Below are 16,966 nucleotides of genomic sequence, written 5' to 3'. Positions count from 1 at the left end.
TTCAGACATACCATATGAAGTGTAATACTTTTACGGATTGTTTGTCAATAATTAACTTTGATTTTGTTTACCAACACGTATTAAGATTTCATTATCAAACGAATGATATTTGTTCGAATTCATGGTCAGTTATTCGTTAATTATATGCATGTTGAAGTATTGTCTATGATCTCATTTAGGGATGTAGATAAGAAGAATCGCTGTCATATAACTATTATTTGTTATAATTTCATTATGAGGCATCCAACGGAATCGTAGGCAGTGATGAATGCATGTGTACATAAAGTTCAAGAATATTAAGGCTGTTTTCATGACACATTTTAGATAATAATGTAACACCGATAATTCAATTATCATCACAAAGTTATTGAATGCTTTGTAGTTTACTTTTATTTTTTCCTTCGTTTCGTATCTGTTTTTTGTGCATAAATTTTATATCAATATATTGAATACATTTGTAATCAATATGACTGGCATTATAATATTTATTACATCATTTTTAAGAATAAATTCGTTATTCTTGTCGCTTAACACTACTATATTGCTATTCGCAAAGCACAACATTTTGCGATAGCAGTTTTACGTTTTGGAATAATGTCCTTTTTTGTGGGAAACATCTGCTTTTCATAAATTGTTTTTCAGTATTTATTTTCCACGCCAAATATTCATACATATGTGTTTTGTTATATCCACAAATGCCTCGCAAATGTTCATATATTTCAGAGAATTTTATCTTCTTAAGCAGGGGGAATCTTGTTTATCCTACATTCTTCGCCTGCGCTTCTTTAATCGCATAGAGTAAAGATACATAAGCTTGTGTTAAAGTAGCGTATCATCTCAACTAAATGGTGCGTACGACTTATCTTGCAATTTACTGTTTTGTTTTTAGATATAGTCAATAGCCGTATGTAGATACTGCCAATTACAATGAACATTCTATATTTGAGTCAAACCAGCCGCGCTTAACTTTCGTGTATCGAGTGTTTATGGTGTATGTAGGGTTCCTTATTTTTAAGTAAACAATTTTTTGAAATTGAGATATGTACTGTTAAGCTAACTGTCAAAAGTTTTAATCAACATTTATTATATCATGAAAACCTCATAGTGAACAGTTGATGTACAATTTGCGGTTGTTCGGTATTCGTAATACATTTTCGCTACTGGGAAATTAAAAACTAATTAGTTAGATGGAGAAACAGCTCATTAGTGATATTATTATGTTTGAAAGGAAATTGATACTTGAAAAGCATTACAATTAACATTAAATATACTCGACTGATTAAATGGTTAGTGACATAGTTGCTACGCTGTATGTTAAAAGAACATTTTTATAAACACCAAAATATTATCAGGGTATGAAGTAGCCCACATAAAATTTGAAGTAGTGTGGATATTATAGTAAAGGAGGAAACATGTTAAACAAATTACCACAAGAATTCAGGAGATATCAGCGCAATAGAAACCAACTGCAGCATATTCTTCAAGAAACCCAACGAGCATTAGAAGTTATTAACCTTGAAAATTTCTTTCCCGGAGGTAAGAATTCAAAGGTTTTAATTCTTATATCTCTCTAAATAATGATTATATTCAAACATCTTCTTTTTCTTGCAGAAAATATTGTAGAAGAATTATTACCTCCATTAACATTAGACAGAATTACACATATTTTAAGAAATTCTCCAGCTGTTGTAATTCTAGGACAAGATAGTAAGGCAAAAGCAGCGTTAGTTAATAGTTTAACCTCCAGTGACATTTTACCGTTATGTAGTGGTTTATGGCGATGGATCAGACTTAGTTACGGTACAACAAATTACTTCAGTGTTACATTAGGCCTGGAATATGAAGTAGTCGATAGTTTCCAAACAAATGAAAAACAATGGAGCACCCTTCCAATTGAGGACTTAACAAAATCTGGTAATGAAGACACAACTTATCCGACAGTTCTTGAAGTTAAACTCGATCAACCCATATTCAAAGATGGTGTCCAAATATTTGTTGCTCCAAATAATGGGGCAATAAAAATTCTTGCCAAAGGACTATTACCTGTTTTGCCAATTTTTGTATATGCTCTTGGTGAACAACCATTAACTGAACAAAATTTGGAGGAATTAAGGGATTTAAAAGAAACATATCCATTCAATCCTGTACTTTTTATACCGTCATTAGGAAACATATCATTGAGTAGCATTGATGCTGAATTGACTGAATCTGAACAACATAGACTACAAAATCGATTAAATTCCAATGATTCTGCATTAAATAAAAATGATGATAATGATGATAGCATTGATTTTGACAGAATGAATTCACTTGGTTTAACATGGCTAGATCAACTGACAAATTTAAGTTTCTTAGGTATGGAAGAATCTGTTGAAGTTGATCAACTATCTTGGTTGAGTGGTGGACAATACATTACCTCCAGTGAACTATTAGATTCCTGTAAAAAAACAGATCGAATTTTATACTTTATTCGCGGATGTTTACAATCTTACCTAATTAATGCTAGCACTTATTTAAATGAAGTACATACAACTAGTTTACGAAAATTTATATTAAGTGCATTTGATATGGCACGTAAAATTCAAATAACTCCAAAAAGAATACAATATGCTCAACAGAAAGAAAATGAGTTATATGCAAGTTTGATGAAAGTAGTTAATGAAAAGCAGGAGGAATTAACAGAAATAATACAAAATATCATCCAAGAGATGAAAAACGATGTATTGCAATCTAACAACGATGTATATTCGTATCATAGTATTACTTTTGATAACACCGAAAGAACAGAATGGTCTGCAACTGTTAGAGCTGCAACTTGTGAAGTTCAAAGAATGGTACTCGGTCGTTTGGGAGAGAAAGTGGCGAAACAACTTGTAAATTCTGTAAATTGTTTGCGAGATACGTTCGTCGGTACATTGCAGCGTTGTCTAATAAGTCTGGAGAAATCGTACGAACGCGATACTTGTCTATTAGCAAGTGATGCTCTAAAACAAATACTTTCAGCCGCATATAACGTTGAGTTACATAATTCTTCTCCATCTTTAATGCATTCCTTTTTAGAAAGAATGAGGCAACTTTTTAAATCACTGCCTTTGCCATGGTCACCAACACCTACTTTAGATATAGTTTGGAAAAAAAATGTTACTATTGATATACTAAATTCTTTATCAGCAGCAAGACTGGCAAGGACAATATCAATGCAGTTCAGAGATAAACTAAAATCGTCACATGATACATTTCAAGCAGCTCTTAGATCTTTAGAAAATTATTATTCCGGGAAATTAGAGAGAACAGAAGAACAAAGAATAGCTATCAGAAAGTATCATGCTCCTAGATTGGCTAAATTAGCATTGGAATCAACATCAATGACCGATGTCGTTCGCTACGGTATTCCTCATTGTGGCAAAGAAATTGGTCGTGGTCAGTATGGAGTTGTGTTTGCTTGCGACGGTTGGGGCGATGCACCAGGTCCATGTGCAGTCAAATCCGTGGTTCCGCCAGACGAAAAACATTGGAATGATCTTGCTATGGAATTTTATTACACCAGATCCATTCCAGATCATAAAAGAATAGTCAAACTTCGAGGATCGGTCATAGATCAATCTTATGGCGGAGGTTTTGGTTTCGGGTCCGCAGTTCTGTTAATATCAGATCGTTTAAGTCGCGATCTGTACTGTGGAATACGAGCTGGTTTATCGTGGTTGGAACGTATACAAATAGCAATAGATGTTCTAGAAGGAATACGTTATCTTCATTCGCAAGGCCTCGTCCATCGTGACATAAAACTGAAGAATGTTCTTCTTGATACAGAGAATAGAGCTAAGTTAACAGATCTTGGATTTTGTATCACAGAAGCAATGATGTCAGGAAGCATTGTGGGAACACCTGTTCACATGGCACCAGAACTTCTGTCTGGCCACTATGATAGTAGCGTTGATGTATATGCATTTGGAATTTTATTTTGGTATATTTGCGCGGGACACGTGAGATTACCGTACGCCTTTGAACAGTTTCATAATAAAGAACAATTGTGGACCAGCGTAAAGAAAGGTATTTTTAATTGGTCTTAAAGTTTTGAGATATTTATTTGATTCTTTATATTTTCTAATCGTTACTTATATCGTTAGGCATCCGACCTGAGCGTCTGGCTATTTTTGATGATGAGTGTTGGAAATTAATGGAACAATGCTGGTCTGGAGAACCGTCTAAACGTCCTTTACTCGGAGCGATATTACCAGTCTTAGAATCTATACAACGAAAAGCAGAAAGAGGCAAGTCCTTACAACAGCTCTCCACGCTGAAACTACAAGAAAGCACGACATCAGATATAAAAAATCCTGTATTAGCATTAGCAGAACCTAATAACCAAAGAGGCACTATAATCAGCCCACTTACTGCAAAACGTAGAATAATTAGACATGTAAAACATCCTGTTTTTCACATGACTAATTTATTTCAAGCAAGTGTGTGTTCTAACCTATATGTTCAAATGCGAGAATTTTGAAAGAAATTTATGTTCTCTCTTTTGGCTTTGGAATTTGAAAATGATCTGACTATTTTTTACCATAATTTAACATATGCTTATAAAACAATTTATCATTCTTTACAATGCATAGTTAACATTTTAATGAATGGTATTTTATGTTCAGTATTAATTTGACAATCTTGCCTTTACTGTTACTGTCCGAAATTGTTTTTATTTTTTAATCTGTTTATTTAGTAACAATCAACAAAATTATTAGACCATGTAAATAGAATGTACAATGAAACGACTATAATTACTGTGTAAATTTCTTTTTATATTGATAACATAAATGGTTGTGATATTTGATAATGTTTTACATACATATGTGATTAGCGAAATATGCTAGAAATTTTAACAAAACAATACCAAATACCTCATTGTGAATAAAAAGGGTTGTTGATAAGAAAAAAAAAACAACAAAAAAAATATTCAAAATTGTATAACCAATGTTGAAGAATAAATAAAGTTTCCAAGTTTTCTATTCAATATTTTAATGTTATTGCAATGTTTCTTTTCAAATATCCAGTCATTATGCTTTTAGATTTTTATAGAATTGTTATTAATGGTTCAGTGATAGATCTTATACACTATTTATGAAAATTTATGTTATTTTCAGATGAGAAATTCTTCGAAATAAAGTCTACATGAATCTCCAAGTGGAATTTAATCAAAGTGGTTAAAATCTTTTATCACTTGACAACAAATAACGTTTTTATTATACAGCTGGATTGTAATATAGATACACTCTTGATTAGCAACAGGTATCAAAAACCCAAATTTGTATATATTTGTAAAATAGTGGAGTCATAATCTCTAAAGGTATAATATTTATTAAGTTGTATAAACTAGACTTGTAATTTGTATGATAGAGTATATTTAAAATAACTAAGTTAAATACAATTCCATGTTTGAAGCATCACTTTTATATATTAAAATTCATAATTTTGTATAAGACAGTTCCAATAGATTAATAAGTACATGTTATTTATGATACAATGTATTATTTAATATAACAATATAATTATACAAATGAAGTTTTATTTTTACATACATGTATCAAGATATGTACATCCATTTACAAGTAAGTGCTTAGGTATACTTAATTAAAGTAACAAATCAAGATTATTGTTTGCCTTTTCTAAATCATGTAAAAACTTGTAAAATTCACTTATAGTCATTTCTATAAAAATATTATTAATTTTACTATTTTCTTCCATACATAGCTTAAGTTGAAAAAATGATTTTCCCACATTATCAGATTCATTACTTGCTGCTGTTACTGCAATAATGAAACTAGGATTTAAAATATGTTTTGATCTTTTCTACAAAATGTAAATATATGTCACAAATTTATATAAAAATTGTTTCTTTTTTAACATTAAAAAATTACACTGTTACAATTTAAAATAAAACTAAAAACTTTAGAACTATGGTTCATATTTTAAGGTTAGATTCTTACCACCGAATCTCCAAGAAACATCGATTATTTTACTTATCGCTTTTACCATTTTAGAGTAAGTATTATTGTTTCTTATATTGAATCAGTTGTCCTTATCTTTAGTCTATCATCAACTGATAGAAATTGTTACTACAACGTGAAACTGTTGTCTTATGAATCTCATACAAATTTTTCGCTTAATGCAAGCATTACGATATGTTTGATAACAGCGTTAATATAACATCCAAAGCTTATTACAAAATAAATTAACGTTCCATATTATTAAATAAGATTTTTATTTGATATACTTTCACACAGAAAGAAATAAACACCTCTGAATTGCACTTATGGCGCCATCTAGTGTTAGTATAAGAAATTAAATGACGATCAATTTTTTGCGCTACCTATCGGCTACAATCGTAAGTGCAAATCGGTCACCTAACGCTAGATGGCGCTGACTAATATTTTTTAATTTATTCAAATTATAATTTGAACATTAATTATTAATAATCTTCTTGCTAAAGATAAAATATATTGATCGTACTTAATAAGGTAATTAGTTCGTCGATTTGCAACTCAAATTCTTAAAAGTAGCAAAGATATGCTCACACTGAAATCTTCCATTTCATTGACGGTCCATTCCTTTAATGCAAAACCGCTACTTTCATTTAATTGACTGAAGAATTGGGTTAATCATATGTATTCTATCCGGCGTTACCTTGAACTGTGACCTATGCAAAATAATTACAATCTCGTATCAGAAGGGACGATAAAATATTTCAAACTCTTATCTACGTTGAGCCAAGGTTGGTTACAGAAAGGGAAAAAAGGGATTGCCGTGTAGTTACAGCTCTGTGACCAAAGAGCTGGCAGCCAAGCCAGCTTCGATAAATCCTTCGTACGTCTAGTGTGTCGGTTCGAAAATAGAATTACTCAGTTTTGATAAGTATAATAACGAAATACCGATGGTCCCAAGAATCGATCGTATCGATTCAAGTATCGCACGTTAATCTTTATTACAACGGATTAAACACGCAATCATATTTGATCACTCAGTGATTTACGCCCGTTGATAGAACTTTTAATTACACAGGTCTTCTCGTCTCGATGAAATATCGATTCTATTCGTTTTGCTCATAGCGAAAAGATTTCCTTTCGTTCGTTAAGTCCTTTGATACAGTCAACGGGACAACTTGATTTATTATATTTTTTAAAAGAATAACCGATAATAAATGAAAATTCCCAAGGAAATTCCATGGCTTCGCTTAATTCCTGAATTATACGATAACCACGGAAGAGGTGTCACGAAGATTTTGTAAAGTGCTGGTATTACTTTTCCTCGGTCAGATCTCCGCGAACATAATAAATACAAATGCGTTGTGCGTACCCCGCCGCAAAACGAAAAGAATACCTTCAGTCGCGATAGCGACGCTTTGGACAGCTTGCCATTATTTTAGAGCACTTTTTATGGCGGATAAAAAGTGACAAGAAATATTTTGCGATGTTTAAAAAGACGTCGCACGATTAGATCTCCGGGAAGCAAATTGGTTATGTCTTGTTAGAGCTTTCGCGTCGATTAAGAACGAAAGGGAAGAGAAGAACGCGATACGCGTGCCGTGGTGTTTAAATTTAGATGCAAATTTTCTCTATACATCGGGCCATTGTTTTCCCAGTATTCATAAATAAGAGACGGGTGGATAACAGATGGAATCTCTTAAACGAAAGCAAGCAAGAACTTGCGGTTCACTTTCGTGGAACTTTTGAAATGCCATATTTGTTGCCGAAGCTTGTTAGAATTTCTAATTAAGTCACACACACCGAAATGATATATCTGTTTTAAGCTACTGCAACTTTACCGAAATTATACCGATCCTATAATGCGTAAATAATTCGTTTGCGAGAGAAAAAATAAAATATGAATTTTCCACGGTAACGTTACAGTGTGTGCACTTACTTTTGTTTTACAAGTGAAGTACTTTCTAAGTTGTAAAGAGTCAACCTTGCCGTACCATGTAAAATATCCCATTTACTACATCTTAATTGGAAGGAATATGGAACTCTTAGTTACGATTAAAGGTTAACCTTCGTTGGTTTCAGTTTTAATTAAGGAATGGAAAGGGTAAACACCGAGTGCGTAGAAAAAAACATGCTATTAGATGGTGTCTTATATCGTAGAAAGTATTTTAAGCGGTTCGTTTGCATTCCACTTTCGAAACTGTCCGACAATTAAAACGTTCAAACGCCAGGCCACGTTTCCGCGTGTCGTTTCGTGTGCACACCCACACTTTGGACAGTTCGTTTGCATAGTATCTTCAAGCTGTTCCGTTTCTCTCCGAATTTAACGAGATCACACCGCAGCCGGTGCTTTTTGCTAATCGAGCTGCTTTCCTGGTTGACAACGGGCGATCGTTTGACGGAAGAAAATAGATGCCGGAGGGGGTAAATAACACGGCAAGGGGATAGGGCAATAGCCGTAAAATCAAGAAGGGGAACAAGACGTTAAAACGCAGCCCAGTTGTGCCAATTCAAGGAGAAAATTCGTATAAGCGGCAACGCTTTTAAACATCATCCCTATCCTTCAGTTCCCTTCTTTTTACGTTGCTTACGTTCAACTTTTTTCGCTTCCTTGTTGATTCGATTCATGATTAATGGACGAGCACCGGGTGCTCCCGAGTCGCGGAGTTATCTTCATATTTATTTGGTTATCGCAAGGTAATGTAACAAGAGCAAACGCTATTTCAAGTTGCTGACTATGCGGGTGTTCTCACAATAGCCTCTTCATAGCTCTCGAGGCTCTCTTGAAATTGAATACTGTCACCGTATACTTGTAACTGCCGGCCCACTCGTTGACTTCTACTACTGGACTCCACGCTACGCTTCAAAGCACTACTACTTCCACACTCTAGTTCTGTTGACTGTCACAATAGTATAGCTACGTTGAGTACGGTGCACTATGACATGAATTTTTAAGGATATTCGAGTAATATTTGCGATGCTCTTGGTACTCGAAAGTGACTCTCTGATAAAAGAATTCGAAAGTCCTGAGCACTCGACGGGAAGTTTGTCATAAATCTAGACCGAGTTTGTCACACGACTACGAACCGAGGCATGTTGGCGATGGAAGAATCCCTCTAGCAGAAATAATCGCATCCAACAATGCTATCGAATGAATCACCTTGTACTTCTGCATTTGTATTCGGCATGGATATTTCACATTTTCATCCGAATGTTAAGTAGGCGACGCTTTACAGCGGGTAATGGTCTTATCATCTGCATATACCGCCATAACGGGTTCAAGAGGTTAATAAAATTCAACCGGCATTCTTATGACCACGTGCAGCCCTGCACACGCACAAGAACATCGGATTCACGTTCCTCGCGAGTAACTCGTGGATCCTTGGTTAGTGTTGGTGAGGATTCCTGCAACTGGGTGGGGCGGCGCGGAGGCGCCTGCGTCGCACGAGATATCCAGGAGCGTGTCTCCTGGGTTATCCTTAAAATACCCGGGCTATCCTATTACCACGAAATTCGAATCGTGGCGGCTTATCATTAATCACAGCCTCCCTTCGGCGACGCGAGTCGTTGGGGCGCAGCTCCGTGTCCTTCTCCACACTGCTCTATATACGTCCGTGTACGCTTTAGAACGCGTTGCGTGCTCGTCCTCTTACACACACTATCTCTCTCTCTCTCTCTCGTTCTTCTTGCTCTCTTTCCATTACTCGATTCCTAACAGCGTTGGTTAGAAGGGCCCGATTCACGACGGACCAGTGAAAGAGAACGAAGTCGGCAATAAATCTACGGCCGATGAACGAAGCGGATGCCTGCTTGCTCCCGCGCTCACTCGATCGACTTTTATTTCAAAGGTGGCCTGGAAAGGGATAGACGAGAGTGCCTAAGGGAGATGTAAGGGAGTAGCGGAGAAGAGAGGTCGGATGTTCGTGCACGAGACGTGAAACACGGCCTAGTAATTTAGAGAAAATTCAAACACACTCTGTAATTGCATAGGCATCTCTGTGCTTTGCCTTGTTGCTTTTTTGGAGGTTTGCTTTTTCATCGACAGGCCGGGGAGCTGAAAGGGTTTCTAATTAAATGACGCGGTCGCGCGTCAAAGAACGTATCAACTGTTCTAAGAGAGCAGCGCGGAACATTTTTTTTACAGCAAACACGTTTAACTCTTTTCCCTTTGGAAACCGATTACGACTATAGCCATTGTTCGCAGAATGTGCTGTGAGTTACGATGTCAACCATGGTCGCTCGCAACGATACGCAATTTGCACGAATATAATAATAACCCGATATAATAACCTTATATAATAACTCGATCTTTGTACGATGATTTATTGGAAAATTTTTTTCTATATACTAGAGAGAGAGAGAGACATTAACTTTGTTGTTCAATCATTTCCATTTTGTAAAAATTTTCTTGTAAGAAGCTCCGCGCAAGATATTTTTGCGCAAGGTGCTGAATAACGTTCCTTGCTAACTAAGGATTTGTATCATACGCTTATTAATTACATCGAACTTACGGTGCCGAAGTCATTAATTTTCTGCTTGTTATTTATTTGATTCATTCTCCTCTCTACTAGGTTCAGATTTATCGCTCCACACAATATATACATACATATTTCCTCCCGCTCCATCTCTTTCCCTAACCTGCTTCGTCTCTCCTACGCTTCAACCGCTATAGCTCTATCAACGGGCCTAGCATGGCAATGCGGTGACACTTTTCGACGTGGATCGTGCTGCGTGGCACTCAAACGGTTAACCGCGAACTCGATGGAACTCTCGATGTCGCGAGAGGGACTGAAAGTTACGGATGGAAAAGATGAGACACGTCTACGGGTACAAATACGAACCGATCCTTTTCCTGGTGGTCCGTGGTCGACTTTGCTGAGAGCGTTACGAGAACTTATTACCATCTAGATCCGTAAAGGCTCCGCGTCACCGTGGATAAAAAGAACGTCAAAGTAGATAAATCACGACTCTGCACTGGAAAATTGCGATTGACGACTCGCCGTGTTTGTTTCTGTTAACTGATATAATTCATCGCTACACATTTCGTAAAAAAACCGACCGTATGTTTGTAAAGAAATGTCAAGTTATCGTGAAACATTACGGAGGAACGAGTGTTTCATTCCAGCAGTTGCCCGCGAATCCATCACTAAAAGCTAAGTGGAAAAATCCGTTTACTACACTCATAAACGATCGAGTTGGTGGCTGCACTATATATATATACCTTCTTCTTTCTTCATCTTTTATATCCAGTTCATTTTACGAGCGGACGATGCACGGTCACCGATCCGAGAAGAGTTAACAGTGGCCAACGTAGCTCGACTTTGGCGATGCAACAAGAAACGTACACTGTACCTAGGTAAGACCGTTGATTAACTAATCCATTTACAATACCAATACACCGAGCTTTAAATGTGAGACGACTGGAGTAAATTCAACGAAAACAAGAATGGGTAGTTGACAGAGAACTTGCGAGAAAGTTGTTGCGGTTGTCCCTCTGTTGGCAAATACGAGAACCGTCACCATAGAATAATAAAATAAACACGAATGTTGATTTTGGAGCGAAAATAAAAAACGACGCGTTAGAATAATAAAAGAAAGTAATTCCATTTTCTGCGTTATAATAAAATTCCGGTTTAGCTTTCCATTCTGTAAGCACCGCGCGAAACGTAGGGGCAAGACGTCGATGTTGGAACCGCCTACGCGAGGGGAAAGCATTCTTGAACACGCCGTCGACTCGTAATTTCCAACGTCGAATGTCTACGCGGACGCACAATAAATGATAAAAAGGACTAACAAACGGCTAGGTAGAGCAGAAAAAGGAGGAAGCGTGCGCGCACGACGCGCAAGAAACGAGCGTTCGCGGAGAAGAGGCGATGCAAGGGGCAAACGAGAAGAAGAGCGTGTAGCGACAGTCGTGTGTACCAGTCCGTTCCGAGCGACACGATGTGTTTCCCCACGCTTTTTGTTTTAATTTCGTAGAGGCCACCGGCTCTCCTCATCTTTTCCCTCTTCCTCGCTCGTGGGAGAGCCGCGAAATGTACCGCGGTGGTTTTCAGCGCCGCGAATGCTGTTGGTATACATGGTGTCATGTAACTATCGATGTAACCAGATTAAAATTCTTCGCGAAGAAGTCTGTCACGTGAAATAATAATCTGTAATATAGGACATGATGTACTGTCGCATCGTAATCCAAATGCAGGGAACTCCTTAAACCAGAAGATTTAATATCGCATTTCCCTTGCGTCTCGATCCTTGTTTTTGGAGTCCCGTTAAATGTATCGTGAATACTGACTGTGTAGCTAACAATACATTTTTGGCTCAGCAGGTTTGAGAAATAGTACGAGTCAGCGTTTTAAAATTCTTTTGTCGTTGGAAAATGATGGAGACCTATTTTTCTTGTTAATGGCAACGGAATAAAATTACGTCGTGCATCAGTAAAATAGAAACTACTAATTTTCGTTTGGATTGTTAAGTAAGTCGCGAGAGGTCAGAGGATGAAAAGACAAAGCAAACAAACTAGAAAACAGAGTACCGCACCAGCAAATTTTGTTTCACGTTATTCACTTAATTTCTTAACGAGGAATCTCAATTTTCCCGGTTGCATCGCCGAGTTACACGACACCCTGTATATTCTCGACTCTCTCGCTCTCTTTCTCTCCCCGTTTTGATCCTGTGTCGTTCTCGTCTCTTCCCTCTCAGCGACTCGCTTCTTCCCTCTCTCTCACGTCCCGTACTGTTCCCCGTTTTCCTTCTTCCCTCCACCGTGTCATCCCTTCTCCTCGTTCGCTTTCGCCGCCACCCCTTCGAGTCGGTAAAGGGCTGAACCGGCCAGTGCAATTCACGACGAGCTCGAGGTTGAATCTGTACGCGTCTCTCGTCCCGTTTAGCGCGATTTTTTTCACGCGTTGCTCGCGTTTGATCGCGCGGCAAACCGTGCTGTCGGTTCGACTCCTTTTGATAATATCGAGCGTAACCGCGCGGTGAAGTTTATTTCCAACTTGTTCCGCGTTACGTCGTTCGTAATCGCGCGCTCCTTACCTCTCCTCGTTTCTCATCGTTTCGCACAAGCTCGTTTCGTCGCGTCGTGCGCGTTTACTCGTACTTTCTCATCCCCTTTCTCTCTCTGTCTCTTTCTCTATCTCCTTCCTCTCTCTCTCTCTCTCAGGTCAATTAGCGTGCAGCCCAGTTTAATGATCTTTCGAACGTCATTAAACTGGCGCTCGGTCGGGGTGCACTCGAGGCGTGAACTTCGACGGGCAAGCTCGGCGTCAAGTAGCTGGAAAATGATACGTTCGGGACGACGGCGACAACGTAACTTCGATGGTCGTTAAAGCACGGCTAGAAGTTATCGGCGTGATGTCAACATCGTCGCGTCTGTCTTTCCTGTCCAAGCCGACGATCTCGTAACCTAACGAAGACGCGGAATGTCGCGACAACACGTAAGTTTGCGACATCTTCCATCTCATTTTTGATATTTGTTTTACGCGCACGGTACACCGATCGTGAACAATTAGCCTCGTTGAAAGCGTAATTGTCGCGGTTGATGAAAGAGGGAAACTGATGGTTTGGTACGAGTCAATAGAAAGACCGTGGAAAACATGAAAGAACGTATAATTTGAATCGCCTTCATGATTCATCGAGTATATTTTTCTCCCTTTTCGCTATTCTCCCTTTGCGGTTGGCCCGCTTTTTCGTTTTTTTTATTACGATCCACGAACTCATTGAGTATTCATTCAATACACACGTTTCTTTCCCCTTTTCTTCTGTGGCGTGTACCTCTGAACGTGCAAGCCTGTGTAACAACGTCCGTCTCTACTGAAATTCCGCTCGAGTGTCAGACGTTTTTGCGTAAAAGGGGGTCAAAAGAACGGACGGACGGATCTTTTTTGTCCGCGCCCACCACGATATCCTGACTACCCGTCGTGTATGCAAGTGTACTCGACTCGTCGCGTCTGTGACAACAGGCGTAATTCCGTAAATTTCGTTGAATGTCTCGTCGTAACCATGTTACGCGCCATTCGTTCGATGTAACCGTGTGTTCGCTTCGATTCTTCGGACCGAGTAACTCGACGAAACTGGATCTCCAACTTGGCCCTGATAAATTTTCACCGGAGCTGGGGCGTTATCTCGTGCAATCGAGCGAAGGGTTAATGAAGCAGTTAATTTTCTGCCGACAAATCGCGACGCTCTGGCGGGTTTCGATTCGTTAAAACGCGACGGGGAAAGAGAAAAATGTCGCGTACGAGTTTCGATCGTTGAATTTTGGTTCGCTGCGTCGAAACCATTTTGGGAAATGGAAAAAGGAATGGAAACTCGGTGCTGGCGCGAGGAAACGGTTACGTGGAGTTTTTAACGCGGTTGGGGAAACAACTCAAAAACCGGTGACGTGTTTCTTCTCGTGCAAAAGCTGAGAGAAGAAGTCGGCTCGACGGAAAAAGAGAAGGAGAGGACGAAAAAAAAAAAGCGGGACTCATTAATTCTGTTTTTTCGTGCACGATAATGGAAACTCGCCCGAACTTTCTTATTCGTTCGTTAGTCACTTTTGGACGCCGTGAAAAGACAGCCTTATTTCGCGGTGGCGGCAGAAGAAGAATCTCGACATTCAACGAGGCAATTAAACGGCCCGATAATTGCAGCGATTACGGACCGATAAATCGTCGGTTGTTATCGGAGGCATCATTTGGCATATTAATTTGATCGGTGTCGATTTGGTCGACACGTAAACGATTACTTTAATTGGCTCGCCACCGACTCGTTTCCCGTCCTGTTTTCCGATAATTGTTCACACGTATAAAATGGCGCATAAGAGTATGTTCACGGCCGGATTAGAGTTAAACCGGGACGGATCTCGCGACGCGGCGTTTCGCGAACCAACCAAATTTATTCCATCTCAAAGCGAACCATTACAGCGTGAAACAAGTCTTTCGCGGTTGTTGAAATAACTCACCGTGAATGGGACTCTGCCGTTCGAGTTCTATCGCGAAAAATTAGTTTGCGAACGCGTTAACTAGACCGCTGGCCGATGGAACGCGCCGAACGTAATTTTGGCTAATTCAAAACCTGCGAGGAAGGATTAGGCAACGGGATTTACGCGAACTGCTTGAAATCAGTTTACCGCGAAACAATGGCCCGTATTCTTCTCCGGCTTTCTTTCTCTCAATTTGTTCGAGTGTTCTTGCTCGGTATTGTGCAGTTAACGTCGTTATTTGCTAACTATGTGTTTGCAAATATTCAAAGTGTCGTGCAACTGGTGGTAGAAGGGAAAGTGTAGTGATTCTATGCAAGAAAATGCGTAACAAGTATGGAATAGTTTTTTCATTCCAGCCTTTTCTTTCGACAAACTTTATTTTCAAAGTTTTCTCGGTACGAGTTCGCTTGACTTCCGGTGAAGAAGCCGCGCTTTCACAGACACTTCAAAATTGTCGATTTTCAGCTTCCAACGATTTCTTAAAACAGGAACGTTCCACTCGCAAATACGATGAGTCGAGCGAAAACATGGCGCACTTAAAAAAATTCGATTCCACGTTTTCCATCCATCATGCTATCTCCCTTGAAATCATATTTAGACTCGTACCATTGGTTATACATATGACGCTTTTTACGAACACTCTGCGAGGAGCAGTCGTAAGAGCATCATTTTTTGTCGAACGTTTGTCGACTTTTGTCAGCGAACATCGGAAAGGTTCGCTCGCGAAGGAATTCATCGGTGTTAACGTTCATCGTTGACGTCGACTGGTGTATGCTTTGTCAGTGAGACAGATCGAATGTCCCCGTTGATTGCTTTCTTCGGTTCCACGCTTTTCTGCGATGATCAATAACACTGTCAATAGTGATGAACGACTTGTAGAAAATATATTTCCACCTGATCGCCTCGTGCGTTCGGTGAACCGAGATCCGGTTCATGCGAGTCTCCAAGTGCAGCTAGCAATTTTCGGCCAGTAATTTCGGATTAGTTCAAATTCGAGCTAATTTCACGGGCTTCGAGATCGCTTCGGCTGAAAGGGGAAACGTTGTCTCGTAACGGAAATCGTGACACGATATCTTTCGATCAGAGCAACAAACAGGATGTTGCTTTGTATTTTCCCGATCGTTTCCAAACGCCGTGATTTAGCAGAAAATAATGGTAATCGGATGTATCGTCATCGCGATAATGCAACCAGTACTCGAATAAATCCGTTTACGAGTTTTATTGTTCTCGGCATAAATTTAATGATGCTTCTCGTAGAAAGCCGAAAATATATTAACAATTTACAATAATATTCGCGCATAAATTAAACGCATCGAATATATGGTAATAGATTCCATTCAGTTGCTGCGTTTTAAACGGGTGATTTCGAAGCGTAGACGGTCGGCGATAATTTAACGACACGAAAGTATTGCGAAATGGTACTTGCGGCATACGAATTCGCAACTGAAAAATTTACAAATATGATTATGCATTTCATTCGTATTCGCAGGAGGTACTAAAGGGACCAATGATATTGTCCATTAGCGAATATTTGTTTTGCACTTGTTTCATACTTTAAACACGATAGGAAATTGGATATTTGTTAATGGAATCGGTTGTTCCCACGAAGAACCATCTCTTTTTTTTATTAAGAATGAAACGTTTAGCCACTTTCAATGAACAATGAGCTTTAATTTGATAAGTGAGAAGCGATATCTCGCGTTACCTTCATGCCACGGTATCGTGTTAGATCCATGTTTCGAAAGTTACCAATTGCGATACACTTTGATGTAATAAAAATATGGGTTCCTACGAGTTTCGTATCGCGAGTGTAAATCTGATTCATAAAACACAAAAGGCACGAAATTATCGAGCGATTTACCGAAAGAAAATTCTCGCTTCAGTCGTTTTAATAAAACGTCATTTTTCATTTTACGTACTTTTACCTTTCAAGGAATATCAAGCGTAAAATGTTTCGCCTTCCCGAAACGGTTTCTCGCAAAAATCTCGATCGGTGGCTGGCGCCTCGACGTTGCTACAT

At 38.7% G+C, this 16,966-nt stretch overlaps 3 protein-coding genes across 7 annotated transcripts in view; 2 read left to right on the top strand and 1 right to left on the bottom strand.

Annotated features, from left to right (window-relative positions):
* The first annotated feature begins 537 nt into the window (after nucleotides 1-537).
* Ripk5 (receptor interacting protein kinase 5) lies at nucleotides 538-5,232 on the top strand. Of its 5 annotated transcripts, none has more exons than XM_012287501.2 (4): nucleotides 538-848; nucleotides 1,353-1,536; nucleotides 1,612-4,050; nucleotides 4,128-5,011. In XM_012287501.2, the coding sequence occupies exons 2-4, from the start codon at nucleotides 1,413-1,415 to the stop codon at nucleotides 4,502-4,504; spliced, it is 2,940 nt and encodes a 979-aa protein (XP_012142891.1). In that variant the 5' UTR covers nucleotides 538-848; nucleotides 1,353-1,412; the 3' UTR covers nucleotides 4,505-5,011. The 5 variants fall into 5 exon arrangements, with proteins under 5 accessions (XP_012142891.1, XP_012142893.1, XP_012142892.1 ...); XM_012287503.2 differs by lacking the exon at nucleotides 538-848 and adding an exon at nucleotides 5,142-5,232 and having other exon boundaries at nucleotides 855-1,536; nucleotides 4,128-4,271; XM_012287502.2 differs by lacking the exon at nucleotides 538-848 and adding an exon at nucleotides 5,142-5,232 and having other exon boundaries at nucleotides 855-1,536; nucleotides 4,128-4,463.
* A 311-nt stretch (nucleotides 5,233-5,543) lies between these two features.
* LOC105662728 (COMM domain-containing protein 7) lies at nucleotides 5,544-6,328 on the bottom strand. The gene is made up of 2 exons (XM_012287505.2): nucleotides 5,985-6,328; nucleotides 5,544-5,804 (listed from the first exon to the last, which is right to left on the bottom strand). Exons 1-2 carry the CDS (start codon nucleotides 6,031-6,033, stop codon nucleotides 5,629-5,631), a joined length of 225 nt encoding a protein of 74 aa, XP_012142895.1. The 5' UTR covers nucleotides 6,034-6,328; the 3' UTR covers nucleotides 5,544-5,628.
* Nucleotides 6,329-12,806: 6,478 nt separating this feature from the next.
* LOC100882560 (lachesin) overlaps nucleotides 12,807-16,966 on the top strand; it is a 37,676-nt gene continuing 33,516 nt past the window's right edge. The window contains exon 1 of the mRNA XM_012287506.2: nucleotides 12,807-13,417. The gene's annotated coding sequence lies outside the window, so the exon portion shown is untranslated. The remainder of the gene's footprint in view (nucleotides 13,418-16,966) is intronic.

The sequence above is a fragment of the Megachile rotundata genome, chromosome 6 (genome assembly GCF_050947335.1).
Source record: "Megachile rotundata isolate GNS110a chromosome 6, iyMegRotu1, whole genome shotgun sequence".
Classification (NCBI taxonomy): domain Eukaryota; kingdom Metazoa; phylum Arthropoda; class Insecta; order Hymenoptera; family Megachilidae; genus Megachile; species Megachile rotundata.
The sequence above is the reverse complement of the archived record's forward strand: the minus strand, read 5'-3'. Positions and strand labels throughout refer to the sequence as shown.